This window comes from Scyliorhinus torazame, chromosome 6, assembly GCF_047496885.1.
Source record: "Scyliorhinus torazame isolate Kashiwa2021f chromosome 6, sScyTor2.1, whole genome shotgun sequence".
Classification (NCBI taxonomy): Eukaryota; Metazoa; Chordata; class Chondrichthyes; order Carcharhiniformes; family Scyliorhinidae; genus Scyliorhinus; species Scyliorhinus torazame.
In genome coordinates, this window is record NC_092712.1 from 184,633,836 (window position 1) to 184,652,605 (window position 18,770).

An 18,770-nucleotide genomic window follows, 5' to 3' on the forward strand; every position below is an offset into this window, starting at 1 on the left:
GAGACAATGGGTGAATGGCCCCCTGATGTCCTGTAACCATTCTAAAATCTTCCAGAAGTTCCCTCAATTCAGGAATTGTTCCTTTTGACATTTTAAAGAAACATGTTTTTTGAGCAAGCCTTTGACTGTTTCATTTGTTATGAACTTTCCTTTGCTCTTGCCCCTCCCCACATTCCTGCTTCTATTTTGCTTCAAAACTATTTGTAATCACCTGAAAACATGTCGATAAAGATGCTTGTAATACAGAAATGAATAATGTTTGCTTTGAAGTTGTTCTTCCATATTCTCTTACATAACCGTGCGTTGAAGATTGAAAAATTATTTTTGTAGATAATGTCATGGTGAATCACAGACTGAGCTTGAAGCACAAGACCATAAGTTTGTATCATCTATCAGTGTTAGAATGTTTACTACCAATGGACAATTAGGGTTTGAAAAAAAAAAAAAATTGCTCACAGAGACTTTCCACCTCCTTTGCTTTTTTTGAATCTGCCTCTCACAATCTAGTTCACCTGTATAACTTCATGCAGCTTATCTGAATTTATTCTATCTTCTGTTTTTCCACTGCTCCTATTCATTTTGATGTTCTGACTTAATTTGCTTTATTCTACATAGGTAAGGCAGAGAATACAGAGGATAATGAAAGGCACTTGTTACATTCAGTTCAATTTCTCTTTAGGTATGGAACAAAAATAAAGGGGAAAAGGTATTAGGTGCCTTTGACATGTTCACGTAGCATAGAAAGACAGATTTGCTCTGCTATCTGTCCTACTACTCATGGTACAAGGTGAATTCGCCCCCACAGCCCTTTTACTGACTGAATTCTTTGGTCATCCTATCTATTGTTTTACTAAATATTAACCTGGGTCAGTATTTTAAAGTCCTTCTGCAGACACTAGCAACGTATATTAGAACTAAAATGCTAATTTGATCCCAAGACAATTGACATTGCATCTCAGATTGAAAACTTCTGTTGACAGCCACTGGATCGACAATGATGCATGACATTTAGGTGAAGCATACGCTTATAGACAAGCTTCTACACAAAATGCATTTTCAGAGAGTTCATGTCTGCACCACATTTGAAGAGAAAAAGTGGCCAGAATGCTGAACTATGACAACCTGCCAGTCCCCTTCAATATTTATTTCTTGAAAGGAAAGAAGAGCGAAACAAAAACTATTTGGCACAGTTCACATTCTTAGAATGTCCCCATGTGATTTACAGAAAAGGACATGTTTTCAGATATAGTTAACAACGTAACAAGAGGACTTCCGGTGACGGCGGGTGGGAGGCGGCCGCACAATGGAGAGCCCCCGCTTGGGAACGGCAATTTCGGGGCTTTAAGCCCGGTCCCAGGGTCCGCGGAGGCGGCAGAAGAAGGGAGAAGGCACGGAGGAGGCACTGAGAAGACACAGGAGGGAAAAAAAACCCAAAGAAAAATGTCGAGGGTGAGCAGGAAAACGGCCGGAAAAAAACCAGCTGGAGGTCCGTCGGGGAGTGGAAAGATCATTGCGGGGTCACCAGGAAAAATGGAGGCTGGAGCACCAGGGAAGGCCGCACTGCTTACGGCTGAAGAAATAACCAAGGTGATGACTGCGGAATTTGAAAAGCAGTTGGCGCAGATTGCGAAATGCATGAAGACGGTGAGGAAGGAGATGAGGGAGGTTTTGAGTGTGCTGGTGGAGGGGGTGAATTCTTCGGTGAGGACGGAGGTGGCGAGCACAGTGGCGGAGGTGCGAGAGCAAGGGGAGGCGCTGAAGGAAGTGGAGGAGACGTTATTGCAGCACGGTGATCAACTTGCCTCTATGGGGAAAGGGATGCGGAAGGTGATGGATACGAACAAGGATCTGCGAGGAAAAATGGAAGACCTGGAAAACAGATCCAGGCGACAGAATTTGAGGATTGTGGGGCTGCCCGAAGGAGTTGAAGGACCGAAGCCGACTGAGTACTTTGCCGCGATGCTGGCAAAACTACAGGGAGAGGGGGAGGACCCCTCCCGATATGAACTGGATCGGGCTCATCGGTCGTGGAGGCCTGTACCAAAGGCGAGTGAGCCGCCAAGGGCAGTGACTCTGTGCTTCCGTAGGTACAGGGTGAAGGAGAAGGTCCTGAGCTGGGCCAAGCAGAAGCGGGTGATGCAGTGGGCTGGAGCTGGCATACGTGTATACCAGGACTTTACGGTGGAGCTGGCAAGGAGGCGGGCTGCCTTCAACAGGGTGAAGAGGGCACTGTACATTAGCAAGGTGCGGTGCGGCATTGTATATCCAGCGAAGCTGAGGGTGACTTACAAGCTCAGAGATTTTTATTTTGGAACGGCGGAAGCAGCGGAGGAGTTTGCGAAAGCAGAAGGACTGTGGCAGAACTGAAACTGAGGAATGGCCATGTGCCGATGTAACCTCATGACTGTATTTTCTTCTTTTTTGTATCACTGCGCGCGGGTGTAGAGATTAAAGGAGCCAAGGTGGTATATATTTGGACGAGGGAAGGGACAGGACTTTCACTCGAAATGAGAGTTCTTTGGGGTGTAGGTGGATAGGCGGGGTTTGTGTGCTAAAAGGGGATCTTTGGGCTTTCCTGGGGCCGGGCAAGGGGGAAAGGGACCCGGGTGGGGGCCTCCACGCTGGCCGGTGTGTGCCGGCCAGTGAACGGGAATGAGGCGGGAGGAGGGGCTGCGGCTATCGGAGCCTGGCAGAACAGGGTCCGAGCGGTCTAGCCGGGGTGGAAAGTTGGGGGGTAAGGAACCGAGGGTAGGGGGAGGAGTTTTACAAGAGGCAGTGGACGGGAGGAGCTGGAGACCTGGGGTGGGGGGGTGGGAGCTGTGTAAGATTAAGGGTGACTACGGGTAATCCCTGATTTATTTTTGTCATTTGTTTATGTAAACATGCGGGTTGAGGTTTGGGGGTTGGCGGGTAGATGGGATCGTTGTTGTTATTATGGGGACTGACATATCTTGCTGATTATTGTTTATCGTTGATGGATGTAAATGTGGGAGAAAATGTGAAAATGGAGGAGAATAAAATTTTTATTTTTATTTTTTTAAAAACAACGAAACAAGAGAAATGTGACACCCAGTTTGTACTCTACCAGGATGTGGAGACGTTGGACTGGGGCGAGCACAGTAAGGAGTCTTACAACACCAGGTTAAAGTCCAACAGGTTTGTTTCAAATCACTAGCCGGGAATCGAACCCGGGACCCTGGAGCAGTGAAGCAATTGTGCTGATCACTACGCTACCGTGCTGCCCATAAAAATCAGTGATACATACACACCAAATACGTACACACAGAATATGTACATTGATATGAGGCACAAAATATCAAGCAAATTAAAATATAGCGTTCAATGCTTTCACATTTCACATGGAAAAGTGAAACGTTGTGTGGAAGAAGAAAATCGTTCAAAGATAAATGAGAACGAAATTCGAAAGTGCACTTAAGTCTTACCTGATCTAAACAGTTGACACGGACATTTTTACTGCCCAGCAACCTCCCAACTTCCTGAACATTTCCTGCAGTAAGTTAAAAAAAGAAATTAAGTGCCACTGCACAGGTAACTCCTTTGAAAAAAAACTAAATCAGCTGATCTCCTGTTGCATTGTATCCAAACATAGCCCTCAGGTGAAGGAAGGTTATAACCTGGTGATTATTGGATATTGATGTGAAAATATAACTTGGTTCTTAATTTCATACATTCACCTCCTACATGTACATATATAAATAGAAACTACTGCTCACATTGTAATTACATTAATGGTGAAACTACAGCATCACTATTGTTAGGAGGATATTGTAATAGTGTGACAGGTTTACACAGGATTTTATATCAGAACAGTTAACAGGCACCCAAATTACTTTTCACTTGTCCAGAGTGTTCACTATCTCCCATGCTTTTCAACAAGAACCAGGAGAAATCCTTCTGGATTTTGTGCTGCAAATCTGAATCACTTGTTAAACACAAAGGAACAGAAATAGACTGTCAAGTGCTCAAAACTATTCCACGAGCTGTATAGCAGGGTAGCAATTTGGGTAAAAAAAAAAGATAAGCAGAGTGGGTCAGGAAGGGACAGAATGGAGTGGGGCATTAAAGCCTCATAATCATAAAAGAAAAATTAGAAAAAAGCTACGCGCACTGCCATTTGCATGACTCATCAACAATAACATAGATGAATTAATACAACACACAGATGTTAATGCATTGATCTAATAGCCATTATAGAGACTTGGCTGCAAAGCAACCACTGTTGGGATTCAAACAATCCAGGATACTTTAAAAAAAAATTTTTTAGAGTACCAATTATTTTTTCTCCGATTAAGGGGCAATTTAGCACGGCCAAACCACCTAACCTGCACATCTTTGGGTTGTGGAGGCGAAACCTACGCAGATATGGGGAGAATGTACAAACTCCACATGGACAGTGACCCAGGGCCGGGATCCTCAGCACCGCAGTCCCAGTGCTAACCACTGCGCCACATGCCGCCCTCATTTAAAAATTTTTTTAAAATATATTTAATAAAGTTTTTTAACACAATTTTTCTCCCTTACAAACAATAACCACCCCCCGTAACAAAAAACACGAGAAATTGCGCAGAGAACGATATATACATTGCAAAAATGATATATTTACACAGCTTTGTACACTGGCCCTCTCCCGTACGTGCCAGTTTCCCCAACCCTTCATGTTATCTCTTGCTCATCCACCCTCTCAGGCAGTCCCCCCTTTCCACCCCCCCCCCACTCCACCCCCCCCCCCCCTCCCAGGACGTTCCCCCCCTCCCCCTCCCCCCCCCCCGAAGGTTGCTGCTGCTGCTGACCGACCTTCCTCTAACGCTCTGCGAGATAGTCTAGGAACGGTTGCCACCGCCTGTAGAACCCCTGCGCAGACCGTCTCAAGGCGAACTTAATCCTCTCCAACTTTATGAACCCAGCCATATCATTTATCCAGGCCTCCAGGCTGGGGGGCTTCGCCTCACGCAAAGGCCAGAATGCCAGCCTCTTTCGCCTCCTGCACTCCCGGTTCGTCCACTACTCCGAATATTGCTAGCCCCCAGCCTGGCTTGACCCGGACTTTCACCACCTGAGATATTGCTCCTGCCACTCCTCTCCAGAACCCCTCCAGTGCCGGGCATGACCAAAACATATGGACATGGTACGCCGGGCTCCCTGAGCAACTTCCACATCTGTCCTCTACCCCACATCTGTCCTCTACCCCAAAGAACCTACTCAACCTCGCCCCCGTCAAGTGCTCTCTGTGAACCACCTTAAATTGTATCAGGCTGAGCCTGGCACACGAGGAGGAGGAACTAACCCTACCCAGGGCATTAGCCCACATCCCTTCCTCGACCTCCTCCCCCAGCTCCTCCTCCCATTTATCCTTCAACTCTTCTACTAGCACTTCCCCCTCTTCTTTCATCTCCTGGTGTATTTCCGACAGCTTGCCCTCCCCGACCCATACCCCCGAGATCACCCTATCTTGAACTTCTTGTGCCGGGAGCAACGGGAATTCCCTCACCTGTCGCCTCACAAAAGCCCTCACCTGCATATATCTAAAGGCATTTCCCGGGGGTAACTCAAACTTCTCCTCCAGTGCCCCTAGGCTCGCAAACGTCCCGTCGATGAACAGGTCCCCCATTCTTCCAATCCCCTCCCGATGCCAGCTCTGGAACCCCCCGTCCATCTTCCCCGGGACAAACCGGTGGTTACCCCTGATCGGGGACCACACCGATGCTCCCATTGCACCTCGGTGCCGTCTCCACTGGCCCCAGATCCTTAGTGTTGCCGCCACCACCGGGCTCGTGGTATACTTTGTCGGCGAGAGCGGCAGCGGTGCCGTCACCAACGCCCACAGGCTAATTCCTTTACAGGACGCCATCTCCATCCTCTTCCATGCCGCCCCCTCTCCCTCCATAACCCACTTGCGGATCATCGCCACATTTGCTGCCCAGTAGTAGATCCCCAGGTTTGTCAGCGCCAACCCTCCTCGGTCCCTACTGCGTTCCAGGAACCCTCTCCTTACTCTCGGGGTCTTATTCGCCCACACAAACCCCATAATACTCCTACCTACTCTCTTAAAAAATGCCTTAGTGATCACGATGGGAAGGCACTGAAACACAAACAGAAACCTCTGAAGGACCACCATTTTGACCGACTGCACTCTACCCGCCAGCGAGAGCGGTAACATGTCCCATCTTTTGAAATCCTCCTCCATTTGCTCCACCAACCTCGTCAGATTCAGTTTATGTAGGGTCCCCCAACTCCTGGCTATCTGGATCCCCAGATACCGAAAGCTCCCCTGCGCCCTCCTCAGCGGTAGGTCCCCTATCCCTCTTTCTTGGTCCCCCGCCTGTAATACAAAGAGCTCACTCTTCCCTACATTGAGCTTATAGCCCGAAAAAAAAAAAAAACTCCCTTAGAGTCTGCATGACCTCCACCATCCCCTCCATTGGATCCGCCACGTACAGCAACAGGTCATCCGCATAAAGCGACACCCGATGCTCTTCTCCCCCTCGGACCCCCCCCTCCATTTATTACACTCCCTCAATGACATGGCCAATGGTTCGATCGCCAATGCGAACAACAGGGGGGACAGGGGGCACTCCTGCCTCGTCCCTCGGTAAAGTCGAAAGTACTCCGACCGCCGCCGGTTCGTCACTACACTCGCCATCGGGGATCTGTAAAGGAGCTTAACCCAACTGATAAACCCTACCCCGAACCCAAACCTACGCAGCACCTCCAAGAGGTACTCCCACTCTACTCGGTCAAAGGCCTTCTCTGCGTCCATAGCTGCCACTATATCCGCCTCTCCCTCCTCCGATGGCATCATCATCACATTAGTGTTTAATTGCCTGCCCTTTACGAATCCCATCTGGTCTTCATGGATCACCCCCGGGACACAGTCCTCGATCCTCGTGGCCAGCAACTTTGCATCCACATTGAGGAGCGAGATCGGCCTGTACGATCCACGTTGCAGTGGGTCCTTGTCCCGCTTTAGGAGCAAAGAAATTGTCGCTTCCGACATTGTCGGGGGCAGGGTCCCCTCCTCTCTTACCTCATTAAAAGGTCCTCACCAGTAGTGGGGCCAACAGGTCTACGTACTTCCTGTAGAACTCCACCGGGAATCCGTCCGGTCCCCGGGTCTTCCCCGCCTGCATACTCCCCAAACCCTTGCTCAGCTCCTCCAACCCAATTGGTACCCCCAAACCAGCCACCTCCTGCTCCTCCACCCTCGGGAATCTCAGTTGATCTAGGAATTGTCTCATCCTCTCTTCCCCTGCTGGGGTCTGGGATCTGTACAGTTCTTCATAAATAAAGAACTTAAATACCTTGTTTATTTTTGTCGCACTCCGAACTGTGGCTCCCCTTCCGTCTTTGACTCCCCCTATTTCCCTCGCTGCCATCGTCTTACGGAGCTGGTGTGCCAGCATCCGACTAGCCTTTTTCCCTACTCGTAGATCGCCCCCTGCGCTTTCCTCCACTGTGACTCCGCCTTCCTGGTGGTCAACAGGTCAAACTCCGTCTGGAGCCGTCGTCTTTCCCCAAGTAATCTTTCCTCCGGAGCCTCTGCGTATCTCCTGTCCACTCTCAAAATATCCCCCACTAACCTCTCCCTTTCCATACCCTCGGTCTTCTCCCTATGAGCCCTAATGGAGATTAGCTCTCCCCTGATGCCCGCCTTCAACGCCTCCCATACCACCCCCACCTCCCCGTTGTCATTGGCCTCCAAGTACCTTTCGATACACCCCCTCACCTTCCCACACACCACCTCGTCTGCCAGCAGTCCCACATCCAGCAGCCACAACGGGCGTTGGTCCCTCGCCTCCCCCAGCTCCAGTTCCACCCAGTGTGGGGCATGGTCTGAAACGGCTATGGCCGAATACTCCGTCCCCTCCACCCTCGGGATGAGCGCCCTACCCAGAACAAAGAAATCTATCCGGGAGTAGGCTGTGTGTACATGGGAGAAGAAAGAAAATTCCCTGGCCTGCGGCCTTGCAAACCGCCATGGGTCCACTCCCCCCATCTGATCCATAAACCCCCTAAGTACCTTGGCCGCCGCCGGCCTCTTTCCAGTCCTTGATTTGGAGCGGTCTAGTACTGGATCCAACACTGTATTGAAGTCCCCTCCCATTATCAGGCCTCCTATCTCCAGGTCCGGAATGCGCCCCAACATGCGCTTCATGAATCCTGCATCATCCCAGTTCGGGGCGTACACGTTTACCAACACCACCCACGTCCCTTGCAGCTTACCGCTCACCATTACATATCGCCCTCCATTATCCACTACAATAGTCTTGGCCTCAAATGACACCCGCTTTCCCACCAATATTGCCACCCCTCTATTCTTCGCGTCCCGTCCCGAGTGAAATACCTGTCCAACCCATCCCTTTCTTAACCTGACCTGGTCCGCCACCTTCAGGTGTGTCTCTTGGAGCATGACCACGTCCGCCTTCAGTCCCTTTAAGTGCGCGAACACTCGAGCCCTCTTCACCGGCCCATTCAGGCCCCTCACATTCCATGTTATCAGCCGGATTGGAGGGGCTATCACCCACCCCCCACCACCACCCCTTGTGGGAGTCTCCCAATCAATATGCATTCCTTCGTTCCCCTTCCCGCGCGCGGGAAAAAACCCCGCGCTTTCCAAAGCCCGCTCCGCCCCCTCTGGCGCAGCTCCTGTCTCTCTCCCCCAGCCCATGTAACATTTCCTGCGCGTGATTGACCCTCTATATCCAACAACCACCACACATCAAACCTCAAACATCCCCCCCACCCTCAGTTAGAGTCCAACGTTTCGGCTTGTACAAAGGTCCACGCCTCTTCAGGCGTTTCGAAGTAATAGTGTTGGCCCTTATATGTGACCCACAGTCGCGCTGGCTGCAGCATTCCGAATTTCACTTCTTTCCGGTACAACGCCGCTTTGGCCCAGTTGAAACCCGCTCTCCGCTTTGCAACCCACGTGCTCCAGTCCGGGTATATTCGGATCTCTGCATTGTCCCACTTACTGCTCCGCTCCTTCTTGGCCCATCTCAGGACCCACTCTCTGTCCGTGAACCGGTGAAACCTCACCACCATCGCCCTTGGCAGCTCATTTGCCTGGGGCTTCCTCGCCAGCACTCGATGTGCCCCGTCCAACTCCAGCGGCCTCGAAGGGGCCTTCGTGCCCAACATCGCCTCGAGCATCGTGCTCGCGTATGCCCCGGCATCGGCCCCCTCCACTCCCTCAGGGATCAGCAGATTCTGTCTCCTCGACCTGTTCTCCAGGTCTTCGAGTCTTCCCGCCCACCTCTTGTGTAGCGCCTCGTTCTGCTCCACTCTCACCGCCAGGCCCACGAGCTCGTCCTCGTTCTGACTCTTTTCTGTACCTCCTGGATCTTAACTTCGTGGGCCTTCTGGGTGATCACGAGTCCTTCAATAGCCGAGAGCATAGGCGCCAACATCTCCTTGCGCATCTCCTCGCGCTACTCCTCGAAGCAGCGCTTGATTAACTCCTGCAGCTCCCCTTTGTCCCTGGCCGCCGCCATTTTGTTTTCTTTCCCTCGCTTCTCCCGTTGCTCCAGTGCCGTTCCTTTGGCCGTTGCACTTCTGGTCCGTTTCATAGAACATAGAAAATACAGCACAGAACAGGCCCTTCGGCCCACGATGTTGTGCCGAACCTTTGTCCTAGATTAATCATAGATTATCATTGAATTTACAGTGCAGAAGGAGGCCATTCGGCCCTTTGAGTCTGCACCGGCTCTTGGAAAGAGCACCCTACCCAAACTCAACACCTCCACCCAACACCAAGGGCAATTTGGACATTAAGGGCAATTTATCATTGGCCAATTCACCTAACCCGCACATCTTTGGACTGTGGGAGGAAACCGGAGCACCCGGAGGAAACCCACGCAGACACAGGGAGGACGTGCAGACTCCGCACAGACAGTGACCCAAGCCGGAATCGAATTTGGGACCCTGGAGCTGTGAAGCAATTGTGCTATCCACAATGCTACCGTGCTGCCCTTAAGAACAAATAAATCTACACTATATCATTTTACCGTAATCCATGTACCTATCCAATAGCTGCTTGAAGGTCCCTAATGTTTCCGACTCAACTACTTCCACAGGCAGTGCATTCCATGCCCCACTACTCTCTGGGTAAAGAACCTACCTCTGATATCCCTCCTATATCTTCCACCTTTCACCTTAAATTTATGTCCCCTTGTAATGGTTTGTTCCACCCGGGGAAAAAGTCTCTGACTGTCTACTCTATCTATTCCCCTGATCATCTTATAAACCTCTATCAAGTCGCCCCTCATCCTTCTCCGTTCTAATGAGAAAAGGCCTAGCACCCTCAACCTTTCCTCGTAAGACCTATTCTCCATTCCAGGCAACATCCTGGTAAATCTTCTTTGCACCTTTTCCAAAGCTTCCACGTCCTTCCTAAAATGAGGCGACCAGAACTGTACACAGTACTCCAAATGTGGCCTTACCAAAGTTTTGTACAGCTGCATCATCACCTCACGGCTCTTAAATTCAATCCCTCTGTTAATGAACGCGAGCATACCATAGGCCTTCTTCACAACTCTATCCACTTGAGTGGCAACTTTCAAAGATGTATGAACATAGACCCCAAGAGCTCTCTGCTCCTCCACATTGCCAAGAACTCTACCGTTAACCCTGTATTCCGTATTCATATTTGTCCTTCCAAAATGGGACAACCTCACACTTTTCAGGGTTAAACTCCATCTGCCACTTCTCAGCCCAGCTCTGCATCCTATCTATGTCTCTTTGCAGCCGACAACAGCCCTCCTTACTATCCACAACTCCACCAATCTTCGTATCGTCTGCAAATTTACTGACCCACCCTTCAACTCCCTCATCCAAGTCATTAATGAAAATCACAAACAGCAGAGGACCCAGAACTGATCCCTGCGGTACGCCACTGGTAATTGGGATCCAGGCTGAATATTTGCCATCCACCACCACTCTCTGACTTCTATCGGTTAGCCAGTTCGTTATCCAACTGGCCAAATTTCCCACTATCCCATGCCTCCTTACTTTCTGCATAAGCCTACCATGGGGAACTTTATCAAATGCCTTACTAAAATCCATGTACACTACATCCACTGCTTTACCTTCATCCACATGCTTGGTCACCTCCTCAAAGAATTCAATAAGACTTGTAAGGCAAGACCTGCCCCTCACAAATCCGTGCTGACTATCCCTAATCAAGCAGTGTCTTTCCAGATGCTCAGAAATCCTATCCTTCAGTACCCTTTCCATTACTTTGCCTACCACCGAAGTAAGACTAACTGGCCTATAATTCCCAGGGTTATCCCTAGTTCCTTTTTTGAACAGGGGCACGACATTCGCCACTCTCCAATCCCCTGGTACCACCCCTGTTGACAGTGAGGACGAAAAGATCATTGCCAACGACTCTGCAATTTCATCTCTTGCTTCCCATAGAAGTTGGAGGGGGACCTCTCTCTTCCCTTCCCCACGGGTTGCATCAAAAAAAAGGTCCGTTGGGGCTCCTCTAGCGAGCCCGAAGGTCCGTGGTAGCGGGAGCTGCCGAATCGTGCGGCTTAGCTCCGCATAGCCGCAACCGGAAGTCCATGCCGCCCTCATTGTCCAGGAGTTCTGAATTCCAGAAGAGATGGGGGAAAATGAAAAGCTCTCATAATAATTGAGAGGAAAAGGCTGTAGACGTCAACTCAGAAAATCAAGGTGTAAAATGTTTTGGTGGAGCTAAGAAACAACAAGATGTAGAAAACAATGTTGTGTGTAGTTTAATAGGACCCTTAAAGTAACTGCAGTGTTGAGCAAAGCAAAAATCAGGAAATTAAGAGGTGCTTGTAATAAGGGTAACTCAATAATCACAACCATTTTCCTACAGACTGGGCAAACTAAGTTTGTGGTTATGAGTTCATGAAATGCTTTCTAGATTAGCTAAGGAACCAACGAGGGAACAAGGCATTTTAAATATAATATTTTGCTATCACAGGATTAATTAATAATCTTGTCAAGATGACTCAGGGCAGTGATAATAACACAATAGAATTTTATATTTGGTTTGAGAGTGATTTATTTAAGTGTGAAACAAGGGTTTTAAATCTTCAATGATTGGACTTTGTCCCAATCGCTTGGTTCGATTTTCTCCAATGCTGGGGCGGTTTCCTTATCGATGGGCGGCCTGGAGGTGCTTGTTCACCTCCTTTTGTGTAGGCTCCTGCTGGCGCCGAAGAGTCTGGTTTTGCTTTGTGTCTAAATGTTGCTTATTGTTCCCAGGGATTGCTCAGTAGTATGCAGATGGCTGTTCTTTTGTTATGCTGATGGTTGCTGGTATCGATATTGTCTGGCCTTTCCAGAGGTAAATACACAGCCAACCTGCAGCTGCTGTTTTTTGTCTTGTTGTCTGACTTTCCCATCAGTCTTTGCCATTCGCCATTTTGAATCGGGAGTTGGCCATTTTAAGTGGCTACAGAGTCAAACAGACTTGAAATGTTAACTCTGTTTTCTCTCCCTACAGATGCTGCCAGACCTGCTGAGTTTTAACAGCATTTGTTTCAGATTCCAGCATTCACAGTATTTTGCTCACACGTCCAGATAGTTGCTTCGTAGTACCAAACTTCAGTATCGTTGAAAAAGGGAGACATGCCATTGAAGTTTTTCATCTACCAATCATCAGGTCAGATTTGCAAGAACATCAAATTTCAAAGTGCACTTCAAAAATCTAAGTACGATCGTGCAAAGTCAAAAAATGAACAAAATCATGTGTGACAGGATTTTTACCAAGTTAAACCTATGAATGGATAAGGAGTCAGTGGATAATATACTTGGTATTTCAAAAGGCATTTAATAAGCTGCTGTTCAAAACCATCATCATGGGATCGTAGCAATATATTCACATGGATGGAGGATTAGTTACCAGTTACCAAAACAGAGTGGGAATAAATGGGTTAGCAAGCTACAACTAGAGGGGCACTGCAAAGACCATTGCTTGGATTTTGTTATGTACCATCTATGTCAACGACACAGATGAGAGACCAAGTGTAATGTATCCAGGTTTGCTGATAATACAAATTAGATGGGAAAGCAAGCTGTGAGGAGGTTGTGGACAAGCTACAAAATAATTTAGACAAGTTCAGTGATTCAGCAAGGGTATATCAGAAGGAATATAATGTGGGGAAATCTGAAATTATTCACTTTTGGGAGGAGAAATAGAAAATAATTTATTTTTAAATGGCGAGACTGGGAATTCTTTTTATTCATTCACAGGATGGGTGTGTCACTGGCTGGGCCAGAATTTATTGCCCAGCCAATTGCCCTTGAACTGAGGCCATTCGAGAGTTGACCACATTGCTGTGGATCTGGTGTCACATGTAGGCCAGACCATGTAAGAATGGCAGATTTCCTTCCCTAAAGGACATTAGTGAACCAGATAGGTCTTACAACAATCGACAATGGTTATCAGATTTCTAATTCCAGATTTTTTAAAACTGAATACAAATGTCACCCAACTGCCTTAGAAACAGGGGAAATAGGAGGAGTAGCCATTCGGCCCATCAAGCCTGCTCTGCCATTCATTATGATCATGGCTAATCATCCAACTCAGTAACATGTTCCCGCTTGCCTCCCCCTCCCATATCCATTCATCCCTTTAGCGCCAAGAGCTATATCTAACACCTTCTTGAAAACATTTAATGTTTTGGCCTCAATTGCTTTCTGTGGTAGAGAATTCCACAGGTCTACCACTCTCTGGGTGGGCTTCTAACCGGAGTCCCCGGACTGTTACCCAAGGTGTCTGGATTACTAGTCCAGTGACAATACCACTACACACCGCTTCTCCATAGAGAGATTGTGGTGTTCTTGCACACAAATAAAAGTTAACAACAAGCAATTAGGAAAGCAAATTGTACATCTACCTTTATTACAAGGGAATTGGAGTATCATAAGAACTAGGAGCAGGAGTAGGCCACAGGCCCCTCGAGCCAGCTCCGCCATTCAATAAGATCATGGCTGATCTTTTTGTGGACTCAGCTCCACTTACCCGCCCGCTCACAATAACCTTTTATTCCTTTACTGTTCAAAAATCTATCTACCGTTGTCTTAAAAACATTTAACGAGATAGCCTCAACTCCTTCTCTGGGCAGGGAATTCCACAGATTCACGACCCTTTGGGTGAAGAGGTTCCTCCTCAACTCAGTCCTAAATCTGCTCCCCCTTATTTTGAGACAATGCCCCCTAATTCTAGTTCCACCTGCTAGGGAAAAACAACTTCCCTGCTTCGATTCTATCTATTCCCTTCAAAATTTATATGTTTCCATAAGGTCCCCCCTAATTCTTCTAAATTCCAATGAGCATAGTTCCAGTCTACTTAATAAGCCAATAAATAAGCCTCATAAGCCAATCCTCTCGACCCCTGAATCAACCTAGTGAATCTCCTCTGCACTCCCTCCAGTGCTAGTACATCCTTTCTCAAGTACGGAGACCAAAACTGTACACAATACTCCAGGTGTGGCTTCACCTGCACCCTATACAGCTGCAACATAACCTCCCTGCTTTTAAACTCCATCCCTCGAGCAATGAAGGACAAAATTCCATTTGTCTTCTTAATTACCTGCTGCACCCGCAAAGCAACTTTTTGAGATTCATATCAGAGCAAATAAGTCTTATTAAAATTGTACAGATCTTGGTGAGTAATGTTTGCAGCTTTAGTCCCTCATAGAAGGATACACTTACCTCGGAGGGAATGTAACAAACTTTCACCAGACTGATTCTTGGGATGAAGAGATTGTCCTATGACTGGACACTGAGTACAGTAGGTCTATATTTTCTAGAATTTATAAGGAAAAGCAATCTCATTTAAACATTTGGGGCCCCACAGAAGATCTCTGCCATGGCTGAGTCCAGAACTAGGAGTCGCAGTCTCATAATAAGCGGTCTGCCATTTGGGATTGCGATGAGGGGAAACCGCTTCACTCAAGGGGCTGTGAACCGTTGGAATTCTCGACCCCAGAAAGCCATGGATGTTCAGACCTTAAATTTATTTGGTCAGAGATCAACTGATTTTTGAAGACCAAGGAAATTACCACCCTATCAGTCCACTCTCCATCACCAGCAAAGTGATGGAAGGAGTCATCAACAGTGCTATCAAGAAGCACTTACTCAGTAATAACCTGCGCATGGGGTTCTGCCAGGGTCACTCAGCTCTTGACCTCATTAGAGCCTCGGTTCAAACCTGGACAAAAGAACGGAATGCCAGGTGAGGTGAGAGTGACTGCCCTTGACATCAAAACAGCATTTGATGGGGTATGGCATTAAGGAGCCCTTCCTAAACTGGAGGCAATGGGAATCAGGGGGAAAACTCTCCGCTGGTTGGAGTCATACTTGGCACAAAGGAAGATGATTGTGGTGGTTGAATGTCAATCATCTCAGCTCCAGGACATCACTGCAGGAGTTCCTCAGGGTAGTGTCCTAAGCCCAACCATCTTCAACTGCTTCATCAATGACCTCTCTTCCATCATAAGGTCAGAGGTGGGGGTGTTGCTGGATGACTGCACAATGTTCAGCACCATTCGCGACTCCTCAGATAATTAAGCAGTCCATGTCCAAATGCAACAAGACCTGGACAATATTCAGGCTTGGACTGACAAGTTAAATCACGTCACACACGTGCCAGGCAATGAGCATCTCAAATAAGGAAAGGTTTAATCATCACCTCTTGACATTCAATGGCATTACCATCGCTGAATCCCCCACATTCGACATCCTGAGGGATACCATTGATCAGAAAGTGAACTAGACTAGCCATATTAGTACAGTGGCCACCAGAGCAGATCAAAGGCTAGGTATCCTCCAGCAAGTAACTCACCTCCTGACCTCCCATAGCCTCTCCACCATCTACAGGGCTCAAATCAGGAGTGTAATGGAATACTCTCCACTTGCCTGGATGAGTGCAGCTCCAACACTCAAGAAGCTCAACAATATCCAGGACAAAGCAGCCCGTTTGATTGCCTCCCACTTTCATAAACATTCAAACCCTCCACCACCGACAATGGCAGCAATGTGTACGATCAAGGTGCACTGCAGGAACCCTCCAAGGTTCCTTAGACAGCATCCTCCAATCCCACGACCACTACTGTCTAGAAGGACAAGAGCAGCAGATACCTGGGAACCCCTGATCCTGAAGGTTCCTCTCCAAGTCACTCGCCACCCCGACTTGGAAATATATTGCTGTTCCTTCACTGTCGCTGGTGCAAAATCCTGGAGCTCCATCCCTAACAGTTCTGTGGGTGTACCTACACCTCAGAGACTGTGCGGTTAAAGAAGCCATCTCACCACCACCTCCTGAAGGGCAACTAGGGATGGGCAATAAATGTTGGCCAAACCAGCGACACTCACATCCCGTAAATGAATTTTAAAAATGACTGCTGGCTTCTCTGCAACTCTCAATTGAGCTAAGCATCAAACACTGAATATATGAACACATACTTACATACCTGACCATCATACTTATTCCTAGTAAACCCAGGCTAGATTTTCTAAATCCTATGTACTGTAAGCCATTATACCACATTCCAAAGTATTTATCAGCAAATGCACAATAAAATCTTGAAAATAGCTAACGATTAATAAGTCTGCTTCCACAACACACAAGAACTTCTTGAAGATAGCTGTAAAAACACAACCAGCACATAAACACACAAGAATCTTTTACCGTGCAGATGGAGGCCATTCGACCCATAGTATCTCCACTTGGTCTCCAAGTAAGTATTTTGACTTATTGCCATTCCCCATACTTTGCACATTGTTTTTATTCAAATAATCATCTAATGCCCTCTTGCCCAATTGTTCCTGTCTCCACCACACTTGCAGACAGTGCATTCCAGATCTGAATCATTGTGTGAAAAAGCTTTCTCTCACCTCACATATACTTCTTTTGCAAATCATTTTAAAATCGGTGCCCTCTTGTTGTCAATCCTTTTACGAGCAGGAAAGGTTTCTCCCCCCCATCGACTCTGTCCAGCCCCCTCATGATTTCAAGCACCTCGATCATATCTCCTCTTAGCCTTCGCTTCTCCAAAGGAAAACAGTCACAACCTCTCCAATCTATCCTCACAACTGAAGTTTTTCATCCCTGGAACTATTCTTGTAAAGTAACCACATACACAAGCGGCCAATGCAGCATGGCGCACATCAACAGCTACCATGTCAGCAACTATTCGAGAAGGAGGCAATGGGCCATTAGCATGAAGCCTTTATCGCCAGAACACACACACTAAAATTGAATCTTAAATACATTACACGTAATCCAGAGACCCAGGGAAATGCCCCGGGGACCTGGTTCGAATCCTACCAGGGCAGTTGGTGGAATGTGAATTCAATAAACCATGTAACCATTGACGATTTGTTGTAAAAATTCATCTGGTTCATTAATGTCCTTTAGGGGAGGAAATCTGCCGTTCTTACCTCGTCTGACCTACATGTGACTCCAGGCCCACAGCAATGTGGTTGACTATTACATGCCCTCAGGGTTGGGCAATAAATGCTGGCCCGGGCAGCGGGCGATGCCCACATCCCAGGAACGAATAAAGAAAATAAAAACACGCGTTGTGAGTATAGAAAATGCTGGAATAGGAGATGGTGAAATGCGAACCGTGTCCGTCCACCCATCCAGGCGGCCGGCTGAGCCCCGTTTAGCCGTGACAGCCGCCAAACATTCCGCTGATGGATGGTCCGCCCGCGCGCTCCGGAACCATTACCCCTGCTGTTGCTGAGACAGCGCGCGGCCCGGCGCTCACCCCCCGCCCGCCATCACCTTCAGAAATCACTTGCAGCAATTCGCTCTCCTCGGCTGTCACCTCTCCTTTCTTGGGAGGAGCCATGCTTCAGCTCCACGGGCTAAATACAGGGCGAGAAGGGGTAAGGGGAAGCTCACAGCCGACCTGACCGCCGCCTGTCAGCAGAGAAGAGCAGGAGCCTCCCCGCCCGGTGCAAAGCGAATGGCAACAGGAGCCACCCCACTACCCAGAGACGCACACACAGAGGGGGGTCCGTCTGAATCACAGGCAAGCAGCAAAAATAATCTCTCGCCAGGAGAGATTATTTACAGAGTATATAAAGATATATTACAATATTGCATGCAATATAATCTTGGCAACGAGGAATACATGAAATAGCTCAGACCTTCGTCGTTCCAATGTGTCCCTCCACCCCCCCCCCTCCCCGGTGCAATGGTCGCGCCAGGCCGCGTGTGAGTCAGCCCCGCCCCTCCCGGGGCTGGGCGTCCTGCGCATGTGCCGCGGTTCTGTTGGTCTGCATTGTTCAGAGTGTGCCGGAACGTTGCGTGGGCTGGTTGGAACGTGGAGCGGGCAGAGCAACAATCGGTCGCAACGTTTGCCTCCTGAATACAGAGCAGGATAAAAGGAGCAACTGCAGCTGAACCAAGCAGGTGAGGATAGGGAGAGAGAGGGGTGTGGGGGGGTTAAGTGAAAGCAGCCCCCACCCTGCGTTTGCAAACACTATGTAACTTCATGAAAGGGGGAAGGGGAAGCTCATGGTCGCAAGTAATTTTCATAACCCGAGAGGTTTTGCATTTCGTTATTGTGCATAACATTTGTATTAAAGGATCTACATGCATTAAAGGGTCGTGAAGAGTTTATATCGGGCGTTTACCAAAACGTCGACGGGGGTGGGAAAACGGGTTCAGGCATGTTGCAAATTGTTGGCTAAATCGCACAAAGCTACTCAAATCTTCTGAAAAAGAGGGCGTACTTTTAATAGTGATATCTTTCTTT

At 48.2% G+C, this 18,770-nt stretch overlaps 2 protein-coding genes across 2 annotated transcripts in view; one reads left to right on the plus strand and one right to left on the minus strand.

The window, feature by feature from the left end:
* Positions 1-17,979, minus strand: part of ankmy2a (ankyrin repeat and MYND domain containing 2a) — a 78,562-nt gene extending 60,583 nt beyond the window's left edge. The window contains exons 1-2 of the mRNA XM_072509170.1: positions 17,792-17,979; positions 3,444-3,508 (exon numbers count right to left, since the gene is read on the minus strand). Of these exons, the coding sequence (XP_072365271.1) occupies positions 3,444-3,508; positions 17,792-17,858 (132 nt within the window). The 5' untranslated portion in view covers positions 17,859-17,979. The remainder of the gene's footprint in view (positions 1-3,443; positions 3,509-17,791) is intronic.
* Positions 17,980-18,253: 274 nt separating this feature from the next.
* bzw2 (basic leucine zipper and W2 domains 2) overlaps positions 18,254-18,770 on the plus strand; it is an 82,104-nt gene continuing 81,587 nt past the window's right edge. Inside the window, exon 1 of the mRNA XM_072509171.1 lies at positions 18,254-18,424. The gene's annotated coding sequence lies outside the window, so the exon portion shown is untranslated. The remainder of the gene's footprint in view (positions 18,425-18,770) is intronic.